Source organism: Buteo buteo, chromosome 19 (genome assembly GCF_964188355.1).
Source record: "Buteo buteo chromosome 19, bButBut1.hap1.1, whole genome shotgun sequence".
In the NCBI taxonomy this organism is placed as follows: domain Eukaryota; kingdom Metazoa; phylum Chordata; class Aves; order Accipitriformes; family Accipitridae; genus Buteo; species Buteo buteo.
Window position 1 is genome coordinate 11569212 of NC_134189.1, and position 20083 is coordinate 11589294.

A 20083-nucleotide genomic window follows, 5' to 3' on the forward strand; every position below is an offset into this window, starting at 1 on the left:
CAAGGTGAGCAGCTGATCAAACAGCAATTGTTTCCCTGTCTGGGAATCCTGGCTTGGAATGAAGTCCAGCCGTATGGTCTTGTGGGATAGTGCTAGGCTCTCTAATCTGTCTTAATTACCAACAAAAGAATTTACATTTGCTAGATTCAATCATGTACAAACAGATACAGATGAATCACTCAGTAGTGGATAATGGGCTTAGGATTCACTGTATGTATATAGCCTTTATTTGGTAGGCTAAAATTTCTCAGTGTTAAAATGAGGGGTATTGGGATACTGCAACTCTTGATCTTGGGTATGATTCTACATGGTAAAACTGTCACTTGTTGTAGTGTTGAAGACCAGATGGAACAATCATCTCTCTACTTCTGGGACCTTCTAGAAGGAAGTGAGAAACCTGTGGTTGGAACAACATGTGAGTGTCTTGTCTAGAGAAATAACTTAGATCTGAAATTTGTGTGCTATTGAAACATCTTAAAACCAGTGAATATACATGGAAGTCTACTAAATTAAGCACTTTCAAGTGTTGTGTGTAACTCAGTTATCCAAGGATGAACTGCTGTTTGTTCTAAGTTCTGTTTAAGTACAGAGCAATAACAATACAGCATGCTTTCTTTTTCCAGGTAAAGACTTACTCTTCTGCCAATGTACTAGGACCTTTTTGAGGAAAAATGGTAGTAATTTAAATGCTGATGCATGAATACCTTACAGAACCAGCAGTGGGAAGTGCTTTGGGTAGTTATGTGCAAATGGGTTAAGATTGGAATACTGTTTCCACCCATGCAATTGAGTGTAGTTGAGCATACTGATGTGTATTACAAAGCTTCATTGGCCTCAGGCTGGAGGTCCTACAGCACTGAAGATTTTCTTGTAAGAATTCTAGGCTCGTACCAGTTGTCTGACTACAGTGTAGGATACCATACTAAGGAAGGATAGTCATTAGTGGACCTTGCTGTGACCTCTAATCATGCACAGTGCAGTCATAGACCTGTTGCAAGTGTCCTCACTTTTCAAGCACACCAAAATCTGTGGGACTCTACATATTTTCTTCCATCTGTGGCTTAGTTTCAAAAACCCCTGGTTGTAAGCCAACCTACACATCCTGTGTTCTTATTTAGAACTTGCTTGTGAGGAAACTGTCCTTACTTGAGTTGTCGTGTCTTTCCTACTGCAAACAGACCTCGCTTGTCCTGTTTACTCCAATCTGGTAATGGCTGTGTGGCAGTAATCTTTCATTTGTCATCAACGAGAATGTTGTTGAAACTGTTAGACCAGAGCACTAATGTACTCTAATTTCCACATACAGACAGTTGAACTGTCAACTAAGTGTTAACTCTTGTCATACAGTTCTGGACAAAGTGCAAGCTGGCCCTGTATCTGTTGGCATGAATGATAGTTGCCTAGTTATCTTGGACTCCAAACTTTTGTAGCTTTTTGGCTATCATATAAACTTTTCTGACTATTTTGTCAGTAGCTCTATCCCTTTAGTGTCAGTCTTCCATCCTTTCGTATGCAAGCTACACTTCGGATAAAGCTGTTACAACTTATTAGCATTTGCTGCCTTGGAAGACAATTTTTTATATCTGTATTCTAGCTACTAATTCTTGTTGATATGGTTGTCACTGGTAGGGGTGATCTTTCACTGGGTATTCTTCCTATTCTCAAGGCTGCCCTGTCTTTCTCCTCTAAAACAATTTCTAGTATCACTGCTACTTCTGAGGTCTTTCTCTCTAAGCTACTATCTCTTTTTTGCATAAAGGAGGAAACTGGACAGTGTGTCTCAACTACACAGTTAAGTTTTTCTTCAACCATATCAGCATTGACTGTTTTCCAAAACTTCAGATGATTAAGTTCAGTCTGGAACAGTATCTTGCTTTCTTCCTCCCTGCTTGTTTTTGCAGTTCATAACTTTTTCTTCTGAGGAGGACTGAGACTTACTATCCTATCACTGGGAAGAGGGTCTTGTAGGGCAGTTCCATAGTGACTTTGTTTAGCTTTGCCTATGCTACAGTCTGCACAACATGCTTTTAGTATCATGCTGGCTAGCTTATAGATGGTAAACAAATCCCTTTCTAAGCATGTGGGAGAACAGGTGGCTTGGTGTTTAGCTTGTGTGCATTTAAACAAAAGCTGCAGTCTTACCTCTGGATTGCAAAGATGTTTTCAGCTGTAATAGATAAAGCAGTTTAACAAATACTTTCCTTTACTAAAACATTTTATTGCTGTAACTCAGTAAGATGTGTGAACTTGGAGAAGTTGCAATTTATATAAAGTGGAGGAAGTAAGGAGTCTTGATCTGTAATCTGAATACCCCTTACTTTCAAGTTTTCATAACTTCATGGACTTTTACTCTTCAGATAAACACATGAAGGACCTGTTATCCAAACTTCTAGACTCTGGCTACTTTGAAAGTATTCCGACTCCTCGCACCACTGTGCCAGTAAAAGAATTGGAAGAAGAAGTAAATAGAAAATCTGAGAGAACAAGACAGATGTCAAAAGGAGAGTCTGTCAAAGAACCAGGTGGAATATTACAGTGTTCAATTTCTGTATCATAATGTTGGAATAAGCTTGAACTGAGCATTGATTTTTTTTCTTGCATAGCTTGATGCTAAATCTGATCCTATTGCTGTAGCTGATTTACAATATGGTAACTAAAATGGAACATGGAAGGCTTGCAGCCTTGTTCTGGCTAATATTGTAGAAAATCTAATTCATAGTAATACAATGTTTTTGCCTTCTGAGCAAGTCTCCATGTTGAACATATGAGAATTGTCTGGTGTAAGGAATGTTACATATTAAAATAACCAAATTATGGATACTACAAAATGTTTCTTGCTTAACTCTAAACTTCTGCAAATGTAAAACCAAACCAGAAAATAAAAGCTTGTCTAAAAAAATAGTATGTTGAATGACAAGCTGAGCTTTCAGAATATCTGGTTTAGCAATTGACACTACTATTTAAATAGAATTAAAGACTTGCTACTGTTTGGTCTGCATTTCTGCATTTGATTAGTTGAAACAAATTAACATCCTTTCTCTAGAATCCATTATGGAGCTTATGAAGTCTGAAATACAGCCACAGGAGGTAAGATACTCCACTGCAAATTGCTTTCCTTTAGTATTATGATTTATCAGAAACATAACTGTACTTCTGCAGCCCTTTTTTTAAACTTAAAAAGGGAGTCTGAACAGCAACTTAGGTGTTGCTTTATGTAGGAAGCGTTAAAGACTTGGTTGCATTTCTATTTCTAACCCCAAATTTATAGCTTCTCTGGGGTATTCTGGGATAAATGGGGCAGGATTACATGAAGCAGTATAGTACTTTTAAGGCTCTGGAACTTTCCTGAATAAACCAAAGCATCAGCCTTTAGGGTGGAAACACACTGATCTTTTGTGTACTATGGGATGGAGAAAACATCTGCTAAAGCTGTCTCTAAAAGCTAAGCTTACTGCAGTAGGCTTGATATTGGTGTGGTTGAGAATGATGTAGGTCTTGCTCTGATTTGTCAGAAAAATAGGGATCCCCAGACAGACTTGTGTGCACCAGGGGTGTGTAGACCTGTTTCAACAGCCCTTCAGACTCCTGAGTTAAGTACTCAAGCTTCAGCTGGCAATAGTGTAAAAACCATTAGACTTGGTTCAAAAGGTGGGGAGGGGTATCCTTTAGTAAGTGGAAATACTGGTTCTTAAAATGCTGGAATCCCTGTTTCCCAGGTATCCCACTAGAGGGTGTACTCTAGAACAAGTTTTTGTAACCTACTGGTAACACTGTTACCTGACTGTAAAGCTTTTCTGGTGACTTGTCAGAAAAAAATCTGAGCCTAGTGAGCCTTGTACATTCTTCACTTCACATATTTACTTCCTGTTTATGACAAAGTGGTAACTCAGGAAAACTTCAGAGCTCATCTTCATTGAGCTCGCAGACTTACTGACAGTAAACACAGCCTGGAGTTGCAGAAGTCCAGTGGTATTAATCTGAGAATCTGAGGGTTATATGTGGTCACTAGGCCAAAGATTTTGGGTGAAATGGTGCTGCTATGCTTAGCAGAATGTCTACTAATATAGCGCCACAGCATTTCAGATGCCTAGGAGGAGAGCTACCTTTGTAAAAAATCACAGTTGAACTTGATACTGTCACTGCCTAGGAACATGAGTTAACATTGAGAATAAGGGTAATAGATTCACTCAGCTCAAGTATGTTTCACTTGTGCTGTTCAGGACTGTTTTTCATGCTTGTGTGGCATGCCAAGCAAAGCTAGTCTGCAGTGTTGTAGGATAAAGCCACGGCTGTCCACACAGTTTCTATGGCTAGTGCTTAAACTGTCTAGGCTCTGCTTTTAGTCAGAAATTTTCAGTATCTGGGTGACGTAACTTAACTGACCTGAACTGTAGTAGCAAAATGTTTTCTTGGGAGCCATTAAGTTTCTCTGGTCTATATAGTTTCTCAACAGGCGTTATTTGCCTGAAGCAGAATACTCTGTCAAGAAGAAGCCAGAAGAGCCCAAATCTTGGGAAGCTGAATGTGCTAGAAGGCAAGAACCTCCGAAGTCCTGGGAAATGCTTGTTGATATTGAAGAGCAGGAACAGAAGCAGAAACAAGAGACCTTAAAGCCTTGGGAAGCTCGTGTTAGGCAGCAAGAACCAAAAAGATCAGATTCTCCAAAGCCTTGGGAAGCTCATGTTAAAGAGGAGGAACAGAAGCGTGAGTCTACAAAGCCCTGGGAGACCCGTGTTGAGGAGGAAGAACAGAAGAAGCAAGAAGCTCCAAAGGCCTGGGTAGCACGTGTCCGAGAGGAGCAGGAGTCCCCCAAACCTTGGGTAGCAAAGGTTAGGGAAGAACAGGACCAGAAGAAACAGGAATCACCTAAGCCATGGATAGCAAAAGTTAGGGAAGAGCAGGAACAGAAAAAGCAGGAGTCCCCAAAATCTTGGGTAACTAAAGTTAAGGAAGAACCAGAACAAAAGCAGGAATCTCCAAAGCCTTGGGTAACCCAAACTAGGGAGCAACCAGAACAAAAGAAGCCAGAGCCTGTGAAATCATGGGAAATGCCTGTTAGGGAAGAGCCAGAGCAAAAGAAGCAGGAGCCTGTGAAGGCTTGGGCTGCACATGTTAGGGAGGAGACAGAACAAAAGAAGCAGGAGACTCGAGAGGCTTGGGAAAAATCTGACAGGCAGCAGCAAGTATCATCACAGCAGTTACAGAACCCTCCGAAGTCCTGGGGAGCTGCAAGTGTTGGGCCAAAGGAGCAGATGGGGCCAAAGAAGTTTGATATGGAACCCAAAGAAGTGAGTTGGCATATGTAGTATTACCTGTCATAAGCTTTTGACACTAGTATATTGGACTAAAGCTACCTATTAGCAGAGGCTTTATAAGGTGCATTTTGTAGGCCTATATTTAGATTCCTATTTCATTCTTTCTTGGGGGAAATTATTCTGGCAGTTAAACTTTATATTTGAATAGCAAGATGGTCTGCTTTGCTTTTTACATCAACACAGTATTGCTGTGTTTGAGCCTGGAATAACTGCTTTATGCATAAGACAGAAGAATTAACTTGGTTCATCCCTAGCTATTGGCTCTGTCCACTGTTATCAGTACAAAGCAGGTATGACTCATCCAGGGATCAAATACTTTGTCTGTGGCTGCATGCAAATAGCACTTCAGTAATTTTTTTAGGCTTTTGATTAAAATAGCTGCTGATTCAAGAGAGATCTAACATCTAGATCAAGCAATACCAACTGTACAGGGGCTTAAATATGTATTTCCAGATGAATGCATAAACCATACTGCTATCCTGGAGAGTCTAACAATAGCATAGTTTGTTTTAGAAATGTAAAATGAAAGCTATTGCAGGGCTTACAGCTGAGCAGGCTGCTAGCCTCTGGTTACATTACCTTCTTTCTCACCTGTACTTGGGTAGCAACAGTTCTGATAACTCTAAAAATAAATAACTGAACTCTGCTTTGTCTGCCATCTTATGTCATTAAGAGCAGTGTTTAATCTAGAGTTAGACTTCAGGAAGAAAATATGGGGAATTGAGCAATTATCTTACACACAATGTCAGCACTACTATCTTGTTTCTGCAAAAAAGCAGAAATCTATTCATTCCCTATTACTCATACGAAATGATTAAGCTTAAATCTTGTCAGTAAACTTGGCATAACTGAAAAATGGATGTTCTTGTGCCTAGAGGCGGGAGCGCAAACAGAAGGTTGAACACGAAATTAAAAGAGTATGTAACATGCAGCACTGGGTTACAAAATGGGATTAAGGTGTTTCGGCTTGATTCATCTTTACACTCAAGCTGAATAGACTCTTGTGTCCACTGGTGGTGGTGGTACAGGTACAAAACCTGGTTGCCTCACTAAGTAACTCTGAGCACAAGTAGGTGTTGTGCACCCAACTATGTGTAGTATTACTGTAACTATCTAAGTATTGGAACAGTCTCAAGCACTTTAAGATGCCTTGGAATTTCTGGTGTCAGATTACCTTAAAGCTTAAATGCAAGATGCTTCCTAAGGAGATGGGGCTCTTATTTTATATAGGACAGACAGATGGATAGCTTAAGTGGTGGACAAAACTTTGATGCAGTAAAGAAAAAGGAGGGTCTCCAGTCAGTTGGAGAAACTTGCAAACTGCCTAGGAATCTTCATAGTAATGTGCAGGTGTGCATGTCAGCAAAATTAAATGTTGGAATGTGAGGTTGCTTAAGCTGGATTGCTGAATTAAGTAAACAAAGCATTTTTTAAAGTATTCAAACTTTGATTTATGTAGACCATAGTGAAACATCAGCTGGCTTATTTTTACTTAGTAGCTATTGACAAATGCTAATATCAAAAGTATATTGAATGAGTAGAAGATAGTGTGCTGTCAACCTAGCTAGTTTCTGTAATCATTTTTTTAAGATATCTTTGACTTTTAAGGTGCATGTAAAGAACAATTAATCATATTAAACTTTTTGGATAATGACATTTCTCTTGCCTTGCTTATGTGAAGAAAGAAGAGTCAGTGCAGTGCTATAGCTGGATCTATTTCACTCCCAGGGAGAATCTATAAATGACCTTGTGTGGGATCTAGGCATGGTAGATAAAAGGCCTATGTCACTGCTGCTGCTTTCTGGAGCTGAAATTAACCTTTGTTTACTCCCTGAAGTAACTGTTAGAGCTCTGAGATCTTTTAATAAACTGCTAGGTTTTGAGATCTTAAAATATGCTTATTTAACTTAAGGTACCATAAGATACAATACTGAGGAAGTTGAGCCTGAGACAGCAGAGTGAGCTGATGAGCAGGCCTGTTAAACTGTTATTCTATTTAAATGTTTGTGCAATGTGTGGACCAGCAAACTTGGTTAGAGCTGAATTTGTGGCCTGCTATGTGAAAGCAAACCAGTTTGGCTTGTGCTTTCATCCAGTGCCATTTAATTCATACATGCTGTGAATGCTGCTCTGAGTAGAAAGTGAATGTTAATTGTGTATCTGCATGGCACAGCTGGTGATCACTGTTGTGATTACACCTTAGGTATCACCATTCCAGCTCATTTAGTGCTCCACAGCTAACATACCTGAACAGAAATTGAGGTCCTGTATTGTAGAATGGAGTTTTACTAGTATATGAGGTGGTTGGAAGTATGTAAGATTAGTGTTATGTATAAGTAGACCTTCAGTCTCTAAAACAATTCAAGCTTTAACAGGAGTACCTGGTATATTGGCACTCTGACTAGTAAAATTCCAAAGTGGTCAGTGTGCCTTTATGCTGGTTTATTTGCAATGGTTTAACAGGTCCTAAAACAAATTCTAGGTATTTCAACTCAATTTTTAGACAGTTCTCTGGAGATATGTCAAAACAGTTTTTGCTGAATGTATATGTAGTGTTAAAATTAGGTTTCAGAAACATTGTTATGACAAATTAGACCCTAAACTTATCACTGCTTGTAAATAAACTTATCAGTGCTGTGTAAAACTCTAACCTGAATGTTGCTTGAACCACCAATGTGAAGTGATCTCAGCATGTATAAGTTTTGATGGGAGCTGGACTAACAGGTTACTAAACTCAGAACCTGCTACCAGCTTGTAATGACTTCCAGAAAAAGTATCTAGCTGTGGGCTAGAAAGAAAACTTGGCTTAAAACCATCTTAAGGATGTCAAGTACCTGGTCTTCTTTCAAAACCTCTTTTTATAAAGGCATAAAACTGAAAATACTCTAACTTCCTGATACTTTTTCATGTATGCTCTCTATTGCACTTGAATATTCTAGTTTTGAACACCTAAGTACCAGCAAAACAGCAAATCAATATGAGGTAACTTCACTATAGCTACTTCTGGCTGGTGTATTTTAATATATGCAGGAGCTAGAAAATAACTTCTACAGAATGGAGAGTCTCAATATTTCAATCCTGGCTTAAAGCTCTAATATTGTTTATGTAACCCTGTATGCTTGCTCTTCTAGTTGAAGTAAAGAATGCTACCAGCATAGTGCACAGAGTGTGAGCTGGGGAAGGAGATGAAGACTAACAAATTGTAAAAGCATACAGAAGATTGTATCATCTTTACAACCACAAGTGAAACACTGCAATCTCTTCTGCTTCCATGTTCTTGAGGCTGCTTTGACTTGTTTGTGTTTAATGTGCAAGTCTAACTTATGTAGCTAGTGGACAATCTTAGTAGCTTCACATGCTGCCAGACTTGACCTGGTTATGTTACTTTAAAGGTGAAAAGCTTCTGTTATCTGTTTACAAACATACAGAACCAGTTTGGTAGTGTACTTGTGTCTTAGTAAACTGTAGTGAGGAGGTAGAGGGTAACAGAAGCATTAATCAGTTTGACCCATAAAGGATTTACTGTGAGAGCAAGTGTTTTAAGATTAAGTCTGCTTGTCAGTGAGGGCTAGAAGTGGACAGGAAGATTCAGATTCCTAGTAACTTAATCTATAACTCGCTGAGAATTAACTTTATTCAACTGTATCTTTTGTCTTGCACTTAGATCCTTAAAAGCTTTAGTTCCTGCTCATTATTGGAAACTATATAGCAATATAAACTTGCATGGTCAGTAGTTAAAGGTAGTGCTTGTGCATCAGAAATTCTAATTAAGATAGAGTGCATCTTGTACTATGCTAGCTCTAAAGTATAACTTCTTGGAACTCAACAAGTAGCTATTGTGTAAGCCACATAGATATTGGAAATGAAGTCCTCCAGAGTTACTGATGTGCTGCATGTACATGGATTATGCTTTGTGAAGCTCACTAAACCCTGCAGGCTTCTTCCCTGTGCATGCTATTGGAAGTCCTCCAAATGCTAGTGATTAGTTTCAGATAACTGTTGAAGAGGAAATGCAAGAATGTTTGGGGGCTTGTTGTCCTAAAACTGGACAAAGAGCATTTCATCATTTGTTTTGAATTTAGTGTGACAATTAAATGTTGACACATATACCCTTCTGCCATATAGTATCCTAGTGACTTCATACAAATACTCAACTCTACTGCTATATAGTATATTTAAGTAGTAACCTCATACTAGAAAGACAAATGTTTGTACTGTAGGAAAGTAAAGGCTTTCACATGTTCCTGTGTCCCAACATTCGGGCCAGTTGAAATAACGCAATTACTTAATGTCTTCAGATTTGCTTCCCTCTAGCTCTACAGACAAACATAAGAGCAGCAAAGCTTTAGAGAATCACTAAAAAATGTTTTAAAAATACTTATAACAAGCCTACCTCTTCCCCAAGCTGCTTTCAAAAGACATGTTAGACTATCTAGACAGTAATATTATTGTCACTCTAAATAACAGGGCTTCTGCTATTTAAGGAGTTTACTATTATGATTTTTGATACCTTAGACTTGGCTGTTCTCTGAAATGTTTCCCTCTTAAAGTGAAGTGAGAACCTGTTGGGATGAACTGTTAAGGGACCATTTGAAACAATCAAGGAGTAATAAGGCCCTGTGGAAGTCCTTATTTAGCTACAAAGTTAGGCTCCCATGTGGGAGCACAGGTGTATTTTTCATGCCAAACTTTGAAAAGTTTAATACTTTCTGCAGGAGCTGGTGCATTGAGAGTATCTGGCTTGTTAGTGGAAGAACTTTGGTCTAATCCCGAGTAACCTGCTTGCAATGTATCTCTTGGGGGCAGTTTCTTCAGAATGTCTGGAAATGCCATCCTAATAAAAGATACGTACTTACTGGTATGGGCTCTACTGGGAGGAAGTATGTTTTAAACCTTGAGTGATGCAGCTTTGACTTTGAAGTTTGGGCCTTCAACTTAAATATGTGGGTTTCCTTAGATGAAGGTGCCCAATTTTGCACTAAATGCAGGCAACTTGCTGTCTTCTGTACATTTGACTGTAAGAAACTGAAGTGAATTGAGTCTGTGGCTTAAATGGTTGTGGCAACAGTAAGCTGATATTTTTTAACCAAGTGAAAGCTCGATTCAGGAAATATCAATAACAGCACAGAATTCCTTGGCCCATGGTGTCTGATGCCTCTAGGTTGCTCTGGGAGTATATTGGATAAGGCAACTTGTCTTGCTTCCAATATTAGATTTAATATCTTTTCTCCTTATTAGGTGCCTAAACCTGTACATCAGCCAGCTGCAGAATTTTGCTCTACTTCAACTCTTCCAAAAGATCCAGTATTGAGAAGGGAAAAACTTCAGGATCTGATGACTCAGATACAAGGGACTTACAACTTCATGCAAGTATGTTTATCTCTGCTGTTGTAGAACAAAGCTCCAATTCCTACTGGTTTAGGGAAAATGGTATTAACAATGCATGTTTGCACTGAATGAATGAATCTAGCTGTAATTAGCTAATAGCAACTTGTCAAATGAGTGTTTCACATGTATCTAGAGTTTAATTTTTTCTCCCAACTGATCTTTTTTCAAAAGGAGTCCATTCTGGATTTTGATAAAGCTTCACCAAGTGCCATTGGTTCATCCCAACCACCTTCAGTTACTCCAGCAAGTAGTCCTGTAGGTAGGTAATACTATAAGTGTAAATTGTATGTAAGATTTTGCAAACACTAACAGGGTTTGCTTGGGCTGTAGATCAGTAGGCCTGGTGAAGACAGCTTGTCAAATTATAAAGAATACCAACGATGGGAAAAAAAGGCAGTCTGAGCCACTTAACTGCTTATTTGTTGCTGGAGGTGGCTTAAGTTGGTGCATCTGCCTGGAAATTGAATCCTTATATAATCACTGACTGGCATGTGCATCTGAACCGAGCTGCAGAATTGACATGCTTTATCTGTGTAACAAACTTGTCTAGATGTGGTGTATATAGACAAAAGCTGCGAATAAGCTCAGGATAAAGAGCAGTTACCTAGCCACACTTAGAAAACTGGAACTTTCTACAATGGGCCTTCTTAAACTGTTTGGGTGGCTCTTAGGCTATAAAACGCAATTACCCAGTTATTAAATACTTAATTGCTTTTTTATCTGGAAAGTGGGTATCTCTTTTGTGGTAGAAATATTTTTATCATTAAATACCTGTCCTATTTTACAAAAAACCTGAAGTTTTCAGTTGGGATAGTTTACTGATGCAAGTCTCTATTTGCAGTGCATACACTAAAAACAGTATGTGTCTTCATACACCAAATGTTTTCAAAAAGTAGAACTGCAGACTGAAACTATATGTAGTGTTTGAATTTAAAAGTAAATGTTGCTTAGTGCATTCTTTTTTTTTTCAGCTTCAAAAGAACAGAAACTGCCAAGTCAGAGTGATTTTCTTCAACAGCCCCTTCAAGTAAGTTGCTTAGGAATGCCCTGAAGAGGCAGAGCTGTAGCCAAGGAATGATACATAGGTTATTCACTAGGATAGACTTAGTACTTTTAATTGTTCTTCTTGTTGTTAGTAGTTTTGTAACAAATTTCCTGTAACTTAGTAGCTTACAGGTCGAAGATCACTCCAAAGCTGACAGAGTTGGATGCTCTTCTGCTTGAAAAGCAGCAACAAATGTTTGAAATTTTTTGAAGTAAAAAGTATGTTGAAGACATGCTGAGATAGTTTGAATATTTAACCCATAGGTTCAAATCCTAGCTAATAACTGTGTGCAGAGGAACATGCTGCTTTTTTCTTAGTGCATGTCTTCATCTCTGAGATCCTGGCTTATGCCAAAGATAGTGTCTCAAGCTTTGGCAGCCATGGTTAAGCAAACCTTAAATTCCCTTACTGTGCTTGCATGTCTTGCTACTTTGGCTTTTAAATAGGTTTCCTTGCCACTAACGAGAATTCTTAAGAAAGTTAAGCTAACTGTTCAAAGCACTTCAGCTCCTGCCTCATTCTGAGGTTTACTTGGAAATGCCCACAGTGTGAGTTTCAGTGAAACCAAACACTTAAGAGAAAACTGAGATAAGGTTTTGAAATCTCTTTTTGCAAGGCTGCTGCTTCATCCATGACACTGCATGGTTCAAATACTTCCCTAGCATCTGCTGATCAGACTCTTTCTGGCTCTGAAACTGAAGACTTGGTGACACCACAGACACAACAGGTAATATACCCTGGACTTCATTGGCATTCAAAGATCTATGTCATAACTAGCCCTAACAGAAAGCTGTGGTGGGGCCTCTCCTGAATAACTATACTTGAACAACATACAGGGACAGAATGCAAGTGACAGCAATAGTATAGCCTACATTCTTGAATACACAAAGGTGGTTGGAAGAGTTTTCCTAATACTGCATGAGTGCAAAGTGGCCAGTCTGCCCCTTGAAATGGGAAGGGTGTGGGATGAAGAATGCAGGCTAGAAAGTGTGGTGCATATTCTTGTGGGAACATATGAGTAGCATAAATATTTGCTTTGGTTACAGTGTAGAATACTCCCTCTAATGACAGCATAGAGGATGCATAAATTGGGATGGATATTGTCATGAAATAGCAAACTTCTATGTAAGCTGAAGACTGAGATGTGTTCTCTCAAGCACTGACTGACGAAGTACTAGGGAACTGACTTTCTGATGTTCAGCCAAGACATCAAACTTTGCTTTCTTAAATGTGTTTATGTGCAGTTAAATCTTCAACTAGCATTCAAATATTGTTTAGAGCTGAAAATAGTGTTTCAATTTATGCAGATCGTGGTCTTAAAGACTTCTTGCAGAGTATATTGCTGTGTTCAGAAACACAGCTGGCTCTTTCCTGTTGGACTCTAATACAGTGTACGTAGCTTATAATGGGGAAATGTTCATGCTTTTTAAATGTGTTTTGCTGATGTACATGCTAGTATCAGTATACTGTGCATGTAGCATTTACTGTATTCCTTAGTATACTATATAGTTGAATATAACAGCCTTGACAGGGATATTCTAGTCTTGCTGCCTCTTGAATCAGCAGTTTTGGCCTGGTTCTTGACACCTTCTCTCACTTCTGCAGTGTCATAAGACTTTTTGTGCTGACAAGGATTAAATACTTTTGCTGTTTAATATGCATCCAGAAGACTTGTGCTGTGCTGTAATGTAGAACATCTGATTTAGTAGAGTGTTCTGAGTTTTTTTGCTAACTTATTGTTTGGAATTAGGGTTGCTCGTGCCCTGCATATCTCCAGTCCCTTAGGCTTGAAGTGTGGTGTCTTTCTTTTCCAGTCCTGCTTTTCATGGAAACCAGTAGATAAGCTTTGTTTGGTCCCAGCACAGCCAGGGAATACACTCCATGGTGACAGTGCACTCTCCTGGTATGCAAGTGCATACCAGTTCTGTCTGATGCACATGGGATGGTATACATGGTGAGAAAGGGACTGGTAGTCTTTAGCCCTAGGGTATATATCTAAGTATAAGCAATTCTTAAACTTAGCATTACAAGTGTGAGCTAGCTATAGAACATGCTAGTTTTGCAAAAGCAAACCTAAGTTTGGCTCTTGTTTGACAGAGCTTACCAGAAGCCTAGCATCAGACATGCTTTTGCATTTAATTCAATGAGACAGGTGTGTCAGACTTCACTGTGAATAACTGCTTGAAGCAATATACAGTTCTTAAAATTATCTGACTTTGCAGGGCTAGTTGTACAACCTGTTGTGTAAGAAGGGTAATCTAAGTCTGAATCTCTAAAGCTAATTACTTGAAGCTTTTGGTTAAGATGATTTAGTACATTTACTTTGGACTTAATGTTTGTTATGGTCTTTCAAAATCTACTTGTTTCAACTTATGCACTGGTATTTCATAGCTCTATCAGAACTTTGTGCTTTCTGCAATACTACTTGTAATAGCGGGTGCATGTATGCCTTCTTCTAGGCATCAGCATCGCTTTCTCAAGAGACTGAGAAATATACTTCCCAGCCACTGTATCAGACAAGTTCACGTATTTCTGAGCCACTGATACCTAAAAAGATTGAAATTGCCCAGGTAAGCTATCACAATACAGGTAAGGTAAATTGGTTGCTGAAATGTGTCTAGAGCCTTACATTCCTTTTTTACTTCTGATTCCTATAAATATTGGTATTCTAAATCAACACTTAATTTTGCCATCTGCACAGATGAGACTTAATGCTGGTTAATACTTTGTCTGGACAACTCAGCATTGTTTCTAATCTGAAACATAATTGATTGGGAGGGGAAAAAATAAAATCCCCTAAACTTTGAGTTCCTTTGGAAAAGTCCCTTTTAATATCAGCTAAAGAATCATCTTGCAATAAATGGAACAGAAGGCATTTTATGTTTCCTTAGTGGTAGGAAAAAATACCTAATGTCTCTTTATTGTCAAATTATTACAATGAGTGGTATGTATAGTAGCTCATAGGCACATTTCACTTAATCAGCAGAGACTGCAATAGAAGTACTGTTTGCTGAGGATGCACAGCAAGATTTGAAATTGTAAGCAAAAGCTATTTTGTAGCTCTACTATGTCCAAATGTCATCCTGTAGAAACTGCTGACTTCTGTCAGTCTAGGCTTTAGAACAAATTAACTGCTTCTGTTACTGCCTGATAACTATCAAGTGACCTTTCATTACATTTGTTCTTCCCTCAGGCAACTATTCCCCTCCCAAGTGAGCCACAGTCACCATTGCCTACTTCAAGCACCTCCATGTCGCCAGTACCACCAGCGCAAAGCTTTCAGTCTCCTCCAGCAAGCAGCAGTTCTGTCACAATAACAGCAGCTCCCTTTCAGGCTATGCAGACTGTAAGTATGCAACTTGAGGCCACAGAAGAATAACTGACAATTATGCTAATAACTTGGTCCTGATACTGGGGAACTGACTCCTTTTGATATAGTACAGAACTTGATAGGTCATTTGATGTTTTAATGTTAAAAACCTAGATTGGAACTCTGCTTCTCCAATGCCTTCAGAACTTAAACCAGGTCATCTAAGAACAGAGATCCTGGTTTTGCTCTGTATGGTCCCAAAATCTAATACTGGGATATCTTAGTAGCCTCAAGGAACTAAGAGGGAGAAGTCAGACCTGAAATAAACAGATTTATAGCTTTGCCCCAAGGCAAAGTTGGCTGTACTTAAACTGTTTTTATGCATAGGTCTCAAATAATGATGACTGCAGAGGAGAGAGGGAATCCTGAAGTATATAGTAGGTAGGACTAAAAGCTTCCTGAGGCCTGAATGTGTCTTGCTGCTTTTTAGACTGTTTGCTTTAGTTGGGTAAAACGTATTCCACTGGAATCATGGAAAATGTGTCCTTGATAAAGACTGGTGTAGCTCATTATCCTATCTTGCTAACAAGTAGTCAAAATAGATGTCTAGGTAATAGTCCACACAGACTATGAGCGGTGTTTCTTGCAAATAGATACTATTTTTTTCAGGCCATACATCATTAGTAATGTTGGAGAACATTAGTGAGCACTGCTACTGTGTGGTAATCTGCAGTGCAAGCCTAGAGGGACTCAGAGAAAGGGTCTTCATTTAGTTGTTAAATGTTCCTTTCCCTGTACTTGGTCTTACTTAGTCCTCTGATACCTTCTTCAGCAGATGCTAGAAACCTTCATTTAACGTTCTTGCTCAAAAGCAAGCTTAGAAAGATGTCACTGAGATTCTCCAAAGGCATTCTCCACAAGGCATCTCAACAAATGTAGCAGTGCAGTTCCAGAACTTGCTGGACAATCTGCATCTTGCAGTATTGAGACATATGTAGTAGCATTTGGTGGAAGAAGGTAGCTAATAGCCTTTCAAAGCACAGGAATTAATGAGTAAAACAACTATGACATCCTGGTGTGGTCTGCAGTAAATCACTACTGTGACTTTTTCTCCTTGGTTTTCTGTATTTGTAGAAGATGTTCAAGTAGAACCTTCTGTAGAGGTACAGAATTTTGATTTAGATTATAAATAAGGTTAGTGGTGGTAGGGAGGTGATTCTTTCTAAGCTGGATCTATTTAAATTATGCTGAGTGGCTAGGTGGTGATTTTTCATGACTGGAGAAATAGTAGCATGCTATGATCAAGGAATTGAGAGTCTGGGGACCCAGTCTGTAAGATAAGCATCTGTCATGATATAATATGGAGTCTTGGTCTGTCATTCTGATGAACCTAGTGTCTGTGTTCAGAGTGCTTTTGATCATAATGGTACTACTGAAAGTTCACTTGAATTAATGCTGTGGTGTTTTCAGAGATGTTAAATGTTCAAGATTTCTCTTGAGATTTTTGGGTCAAATTGGCAAACATCTGTCACTAAATTGCTAGGATGTTAGTTCCTCTTATAGTGGTAGCAGTCTTTAACTTTGCAGTGCAGGGTTTTCTTCTTCCCTACATTGCTTAGATTCCCATTGCTGCCAGGAAAACACAGCCATTGGATTTCAGTAGGTAGCCAGGAGTCAGATGGTTCCTTGCCAAATAGTGGTAGTACAGTGACAGTAATGGAAGCATCTGATTACATGTCCTCAGATGTCTGAACATCCTATTGCTGCCATTGTGCTTATGGGAGCCTAAAGGCAGATCCTACCTGTAGCCCTAGTCCTTTATTAGAATTCCACCTGTAGCCCTCACTGTAGGAAAAAGTAGACCACCTGCTACAAATAACTCCAGGATGTGGGTGTTGACAACCTGACTGCACAGCATCCTCAAATTTCTTAGAGGATTACTTTGATCACTTCATCTGGTAAAGTAAAAACCAAACAAACAAAACCCCAAACCCAGAATTTGTGTTTTATAATGGTTCAAAATGTATATTCAACACTTCAGTATCATGAGGGGTTTCTGTGCTGGCTCCCTCTTAGAGGCAGTATTTGGTTTCTTGACCCTGGAAGAAGTGTTCATTTCCTATTTTAATTATAGATGCTTCTGCAAATGACAAGAATTGTCAAGCTGTGAAGCTGTTCCTTGCTTCCAGCTGTAGTTTTGCCCTGGTCTGCCTTCAGACAGTTTATAGTCTTGGAAAATGGTTAGATACATCTCTGGACTCACTATTAGTACTGCTGACAGCTCTTTATGTGAAATTTAGATCCTTTTACTCAAAATAGACTTTCCTATTTGATCTTGACAGCATCAATTCTGGTAATTTTGGGTTATTGGCTATAAAGCAATATAGTCAATGACTGAACTCTGGTTGATTAGATTTAACTAACAGTATTATCTGCATGCCACTCTAGTGCTGAGGCTATAACATTAAAATTTGAATTACAAGATTTACTTAGGCTACATGTTTACTCTGAGGTAACTTAAAACAGGTAGGAAAGTTGAGGTTCAATTTACCAAAGGGGTGAAGGCTGCCTAATATGGTATTTGAATGGATAGTAGTGTTGCATCAGGTTCCAAGACCCGAATTGTTCCCATGTGTAAATATCTCAGTATAGGCTGTCTCAGCTTCAGGTCAAAAGCTGTAGGACAGGTAGTCAGTGAATTTAACAGTGGATTTCCCATAGAAGGAAAATAGCTTATTGTATGGTATCTGTTCTGTTGATCAAATATGGTAGCTATGGTCAATCAAGCTATGTTTCTTGGGTAGTAGCTACACAAACAGGACTAAGTTCTGTAAGCCTACTGAGAGGGAAAAGGATGGGTTGAAGTACAGTGCTTTTCATTATCTCTAAGAAACAGTTGGTGTTCTAGAAACTGGTGTAGGTATATGGATTTAAACCATGGCATAGCAGGGTGGTGGCATTAGGCAGAGACTTAAGTTGGTAGTGTTAAGCATTCGTCTTGAAATATGTTGTAGGTATTTAAAGTGAATGCACCACTGCCTCCACGTAAAGACCAGGAAACTAAAGAGGATTCTTCATATTCGGCAGGATATAACCAGAGTTTCTCTACAGCAAGTACACAGACTCCTCCTCAATGCCAGTTGCAATCTTCTCATGTTGCAGAACAAACCTCTCTTTCACAAGAATCTCTGTCTTCAGGTGAGAACTGTACTTCTATCTGTATTTCAAGTAGTCTTTAAAGATACTTAGCTTATAGTAGTATTTTAATTCATTACCATGTGCTGTGAGTTCGGTGAAATTCATAAACACTGTTATTGTAGCCCTAATGTTAACAGGTGCTAATCAACCCTAATCTAGGTGATGGTATGGTATGTAAACAATTTCAAAACTGCTAGCAGGATGAAAGACTGCTTCAAACTAGTTTCTATACCAGTTGCATGGACAGTGTCACATGCCTGAATTTCCCAGTAGGTGGGAAACTCAAGTATGCAGTGATACTTGCTGGTCAAACAATTGTTTCCTTGGAATTGAAGCAATGATGAAATACTCTTATTTGGAACCATTAATTTGGTCTCTGGTAGTAAGTACTAGTGCTGGGAGTTGCTGAATGCTAAATAAGAAAGTTGGGATATGTTTTCAGTTGACCTGAGGAATACTAAACCTCTGATAAGTGGGGTCTTGAGCTGCCTTATTCAACACAAAACTGACCTGCTTGACATTCAGATTCTGTACCAGGTGAATTTATATAGCTGACACTAAATATGAAATTAAACTAGGCCCTAAATATGCCTGAAACCAGTTCCAGGATGAAAGGAAGCTGACAACTAGGGATCTGGATTTATAAGACTATCTAATCAAGTGAATCAAGGTCATTAAAACTACTGTTTTTCTGCCAGAGGAATCTTCCTAGGAATTATACTATAAATAAACTGATACTCTGTGGAGTCAGTGAGACATATGAAGATTAAAATCTCCAAACAATAATATAAGTATAGCTGTCAGGCAAGCATGTTTAGACTGAATGCTCCTCATCACTGAGACTACAGGTGATCAGTCTTCTATACAGTTTTTTGATGGAACATCATGATTTTTTGATTAATTTTGTGCAGTGGCCCTGCACAGACTTCAGAAAGGGGTTTAGACTGTCACTCTGGATCAGTTTTAAGCTTTTTATATGCATAAAATATGGTCCTGTGGAAGCATATTCATGATTGCAAGGTCTGTATTTAAAGCTAACCATTCAACCACCCTGTGAGTGAAAAGCATTCTTGAATACCTGTTGCTTGGGGTTGAACTGCCTAATAACATGTAGTAGGAATGTCTGTTGAAGAGACTGAACCCAAAGATCTAGCTTTCCACAGTTGTCTTATTGCTATCTAGATAAGACTGAGTTTGTCTCATTTTGAAGGTTGTCAACACTGAGGTGACTTAGTTTATCAGATAGACCACTGGGGTCTGGCTAGTAGAACAGTGCTGGTTCTAAGTGAAAATTCTTAGTTGGGTGTTACTTGATTTTTATTCTGGCTTGGTTATTTTCATGATGCTGCTAGCAAGCTTGTTCTGACCTATGCAACTGAATCTTGTTGAATGCATTAGAGGCTTACACTGACAGCCTGGGCTGTCTACAGTGTACTTTAACAAGCATTACACTCTACAGAACAAAGGGGAGGATCTCCGCTTGAAGTAATGAAGGGGCAGAAGAACAGGATATTTGGAGCAGCTTAATCAGTCTCTGAACTTCCTAATGCTGCCCTTGCTTCTAGGTGTGGTAACTTATTACACTTATAAAAGCTTTGAATTCATCTGTGCCTTCTGTTTTAAGCAGTGAATTATCAACCTGATGGAGCTGTTCCTGTTAGCAATGGTAGCCTTGCCTTTTATCCAGCACAGACTAATGTTATTCCCAGACCCCCTCAGCCTTACCTTAACAGTCGTGGGTCTGTCAGAGGATCTGCTAGAGGTGGAAGGTCATTGGCTAATTCATATCGTTCCCCTGGTGGATACAAAGGTATGTCTGTATTTACT

General features: G+C 39.0%; 1 protein-coding gene across 6 annotated transcripts in view; it reads left to right on the forward strand.

Moving 5' to 3' along the window:
- Positions 1 to 20083, forward strand: part of CAPRIN2 (caprin family member 2) — a 35889-nt gene that overhangs the window by 11266 nt on the left and 4540 nt on the right. For 5 of the 6 annotated variants that reach the window (XM_075051031.1, XM_075051029.1, XM_075051030.1 and 2 more), the window contains 12 exons: positions 333 to 415; positions 2358 to 2522; positions 3044 to 3087; positions 4443 to 5288; positions 10554 to 10685; positions 10875 to 10962; positions 11675 to 11730; positions 12365 to 12475; positions 14208 to 14318; positions 14942 to 15094; positions 18073 to 18256; positions 19881 to 20066. In XM_075051031.1, the coding sequence (XP_074907132.1) occupies positions 333 to 415; positions 2358 to 2522; positions 3044 to 3087; positions 4443 to 5288; positions 10554 to 10685; positions 10875 to 10962; positions 11675 to 11730; positions 12365 to 12475; positions 14208 to 14318; positions 14942 to 15094; positions 18073 to 18256; positions 19881 to 20066 (2159 nt within the window). The remainder of the gene's footprint in view (positions 1 to 332; positions 416 to 2357; positions 2523 to 3043; positions 3088 to 4442; positions 5289 to 10553; positions 10686 to 10874; positions 10963 to 11674; positions 11731 to 12364; positions 12476 to 14207; positions 14319 to 14941; positions 15095 to 18072; positions 18257 to 19880; positions 20067 to 20083) is intronic. The other variant, XM_075051028.1, reaches the window with a different exon arrangement.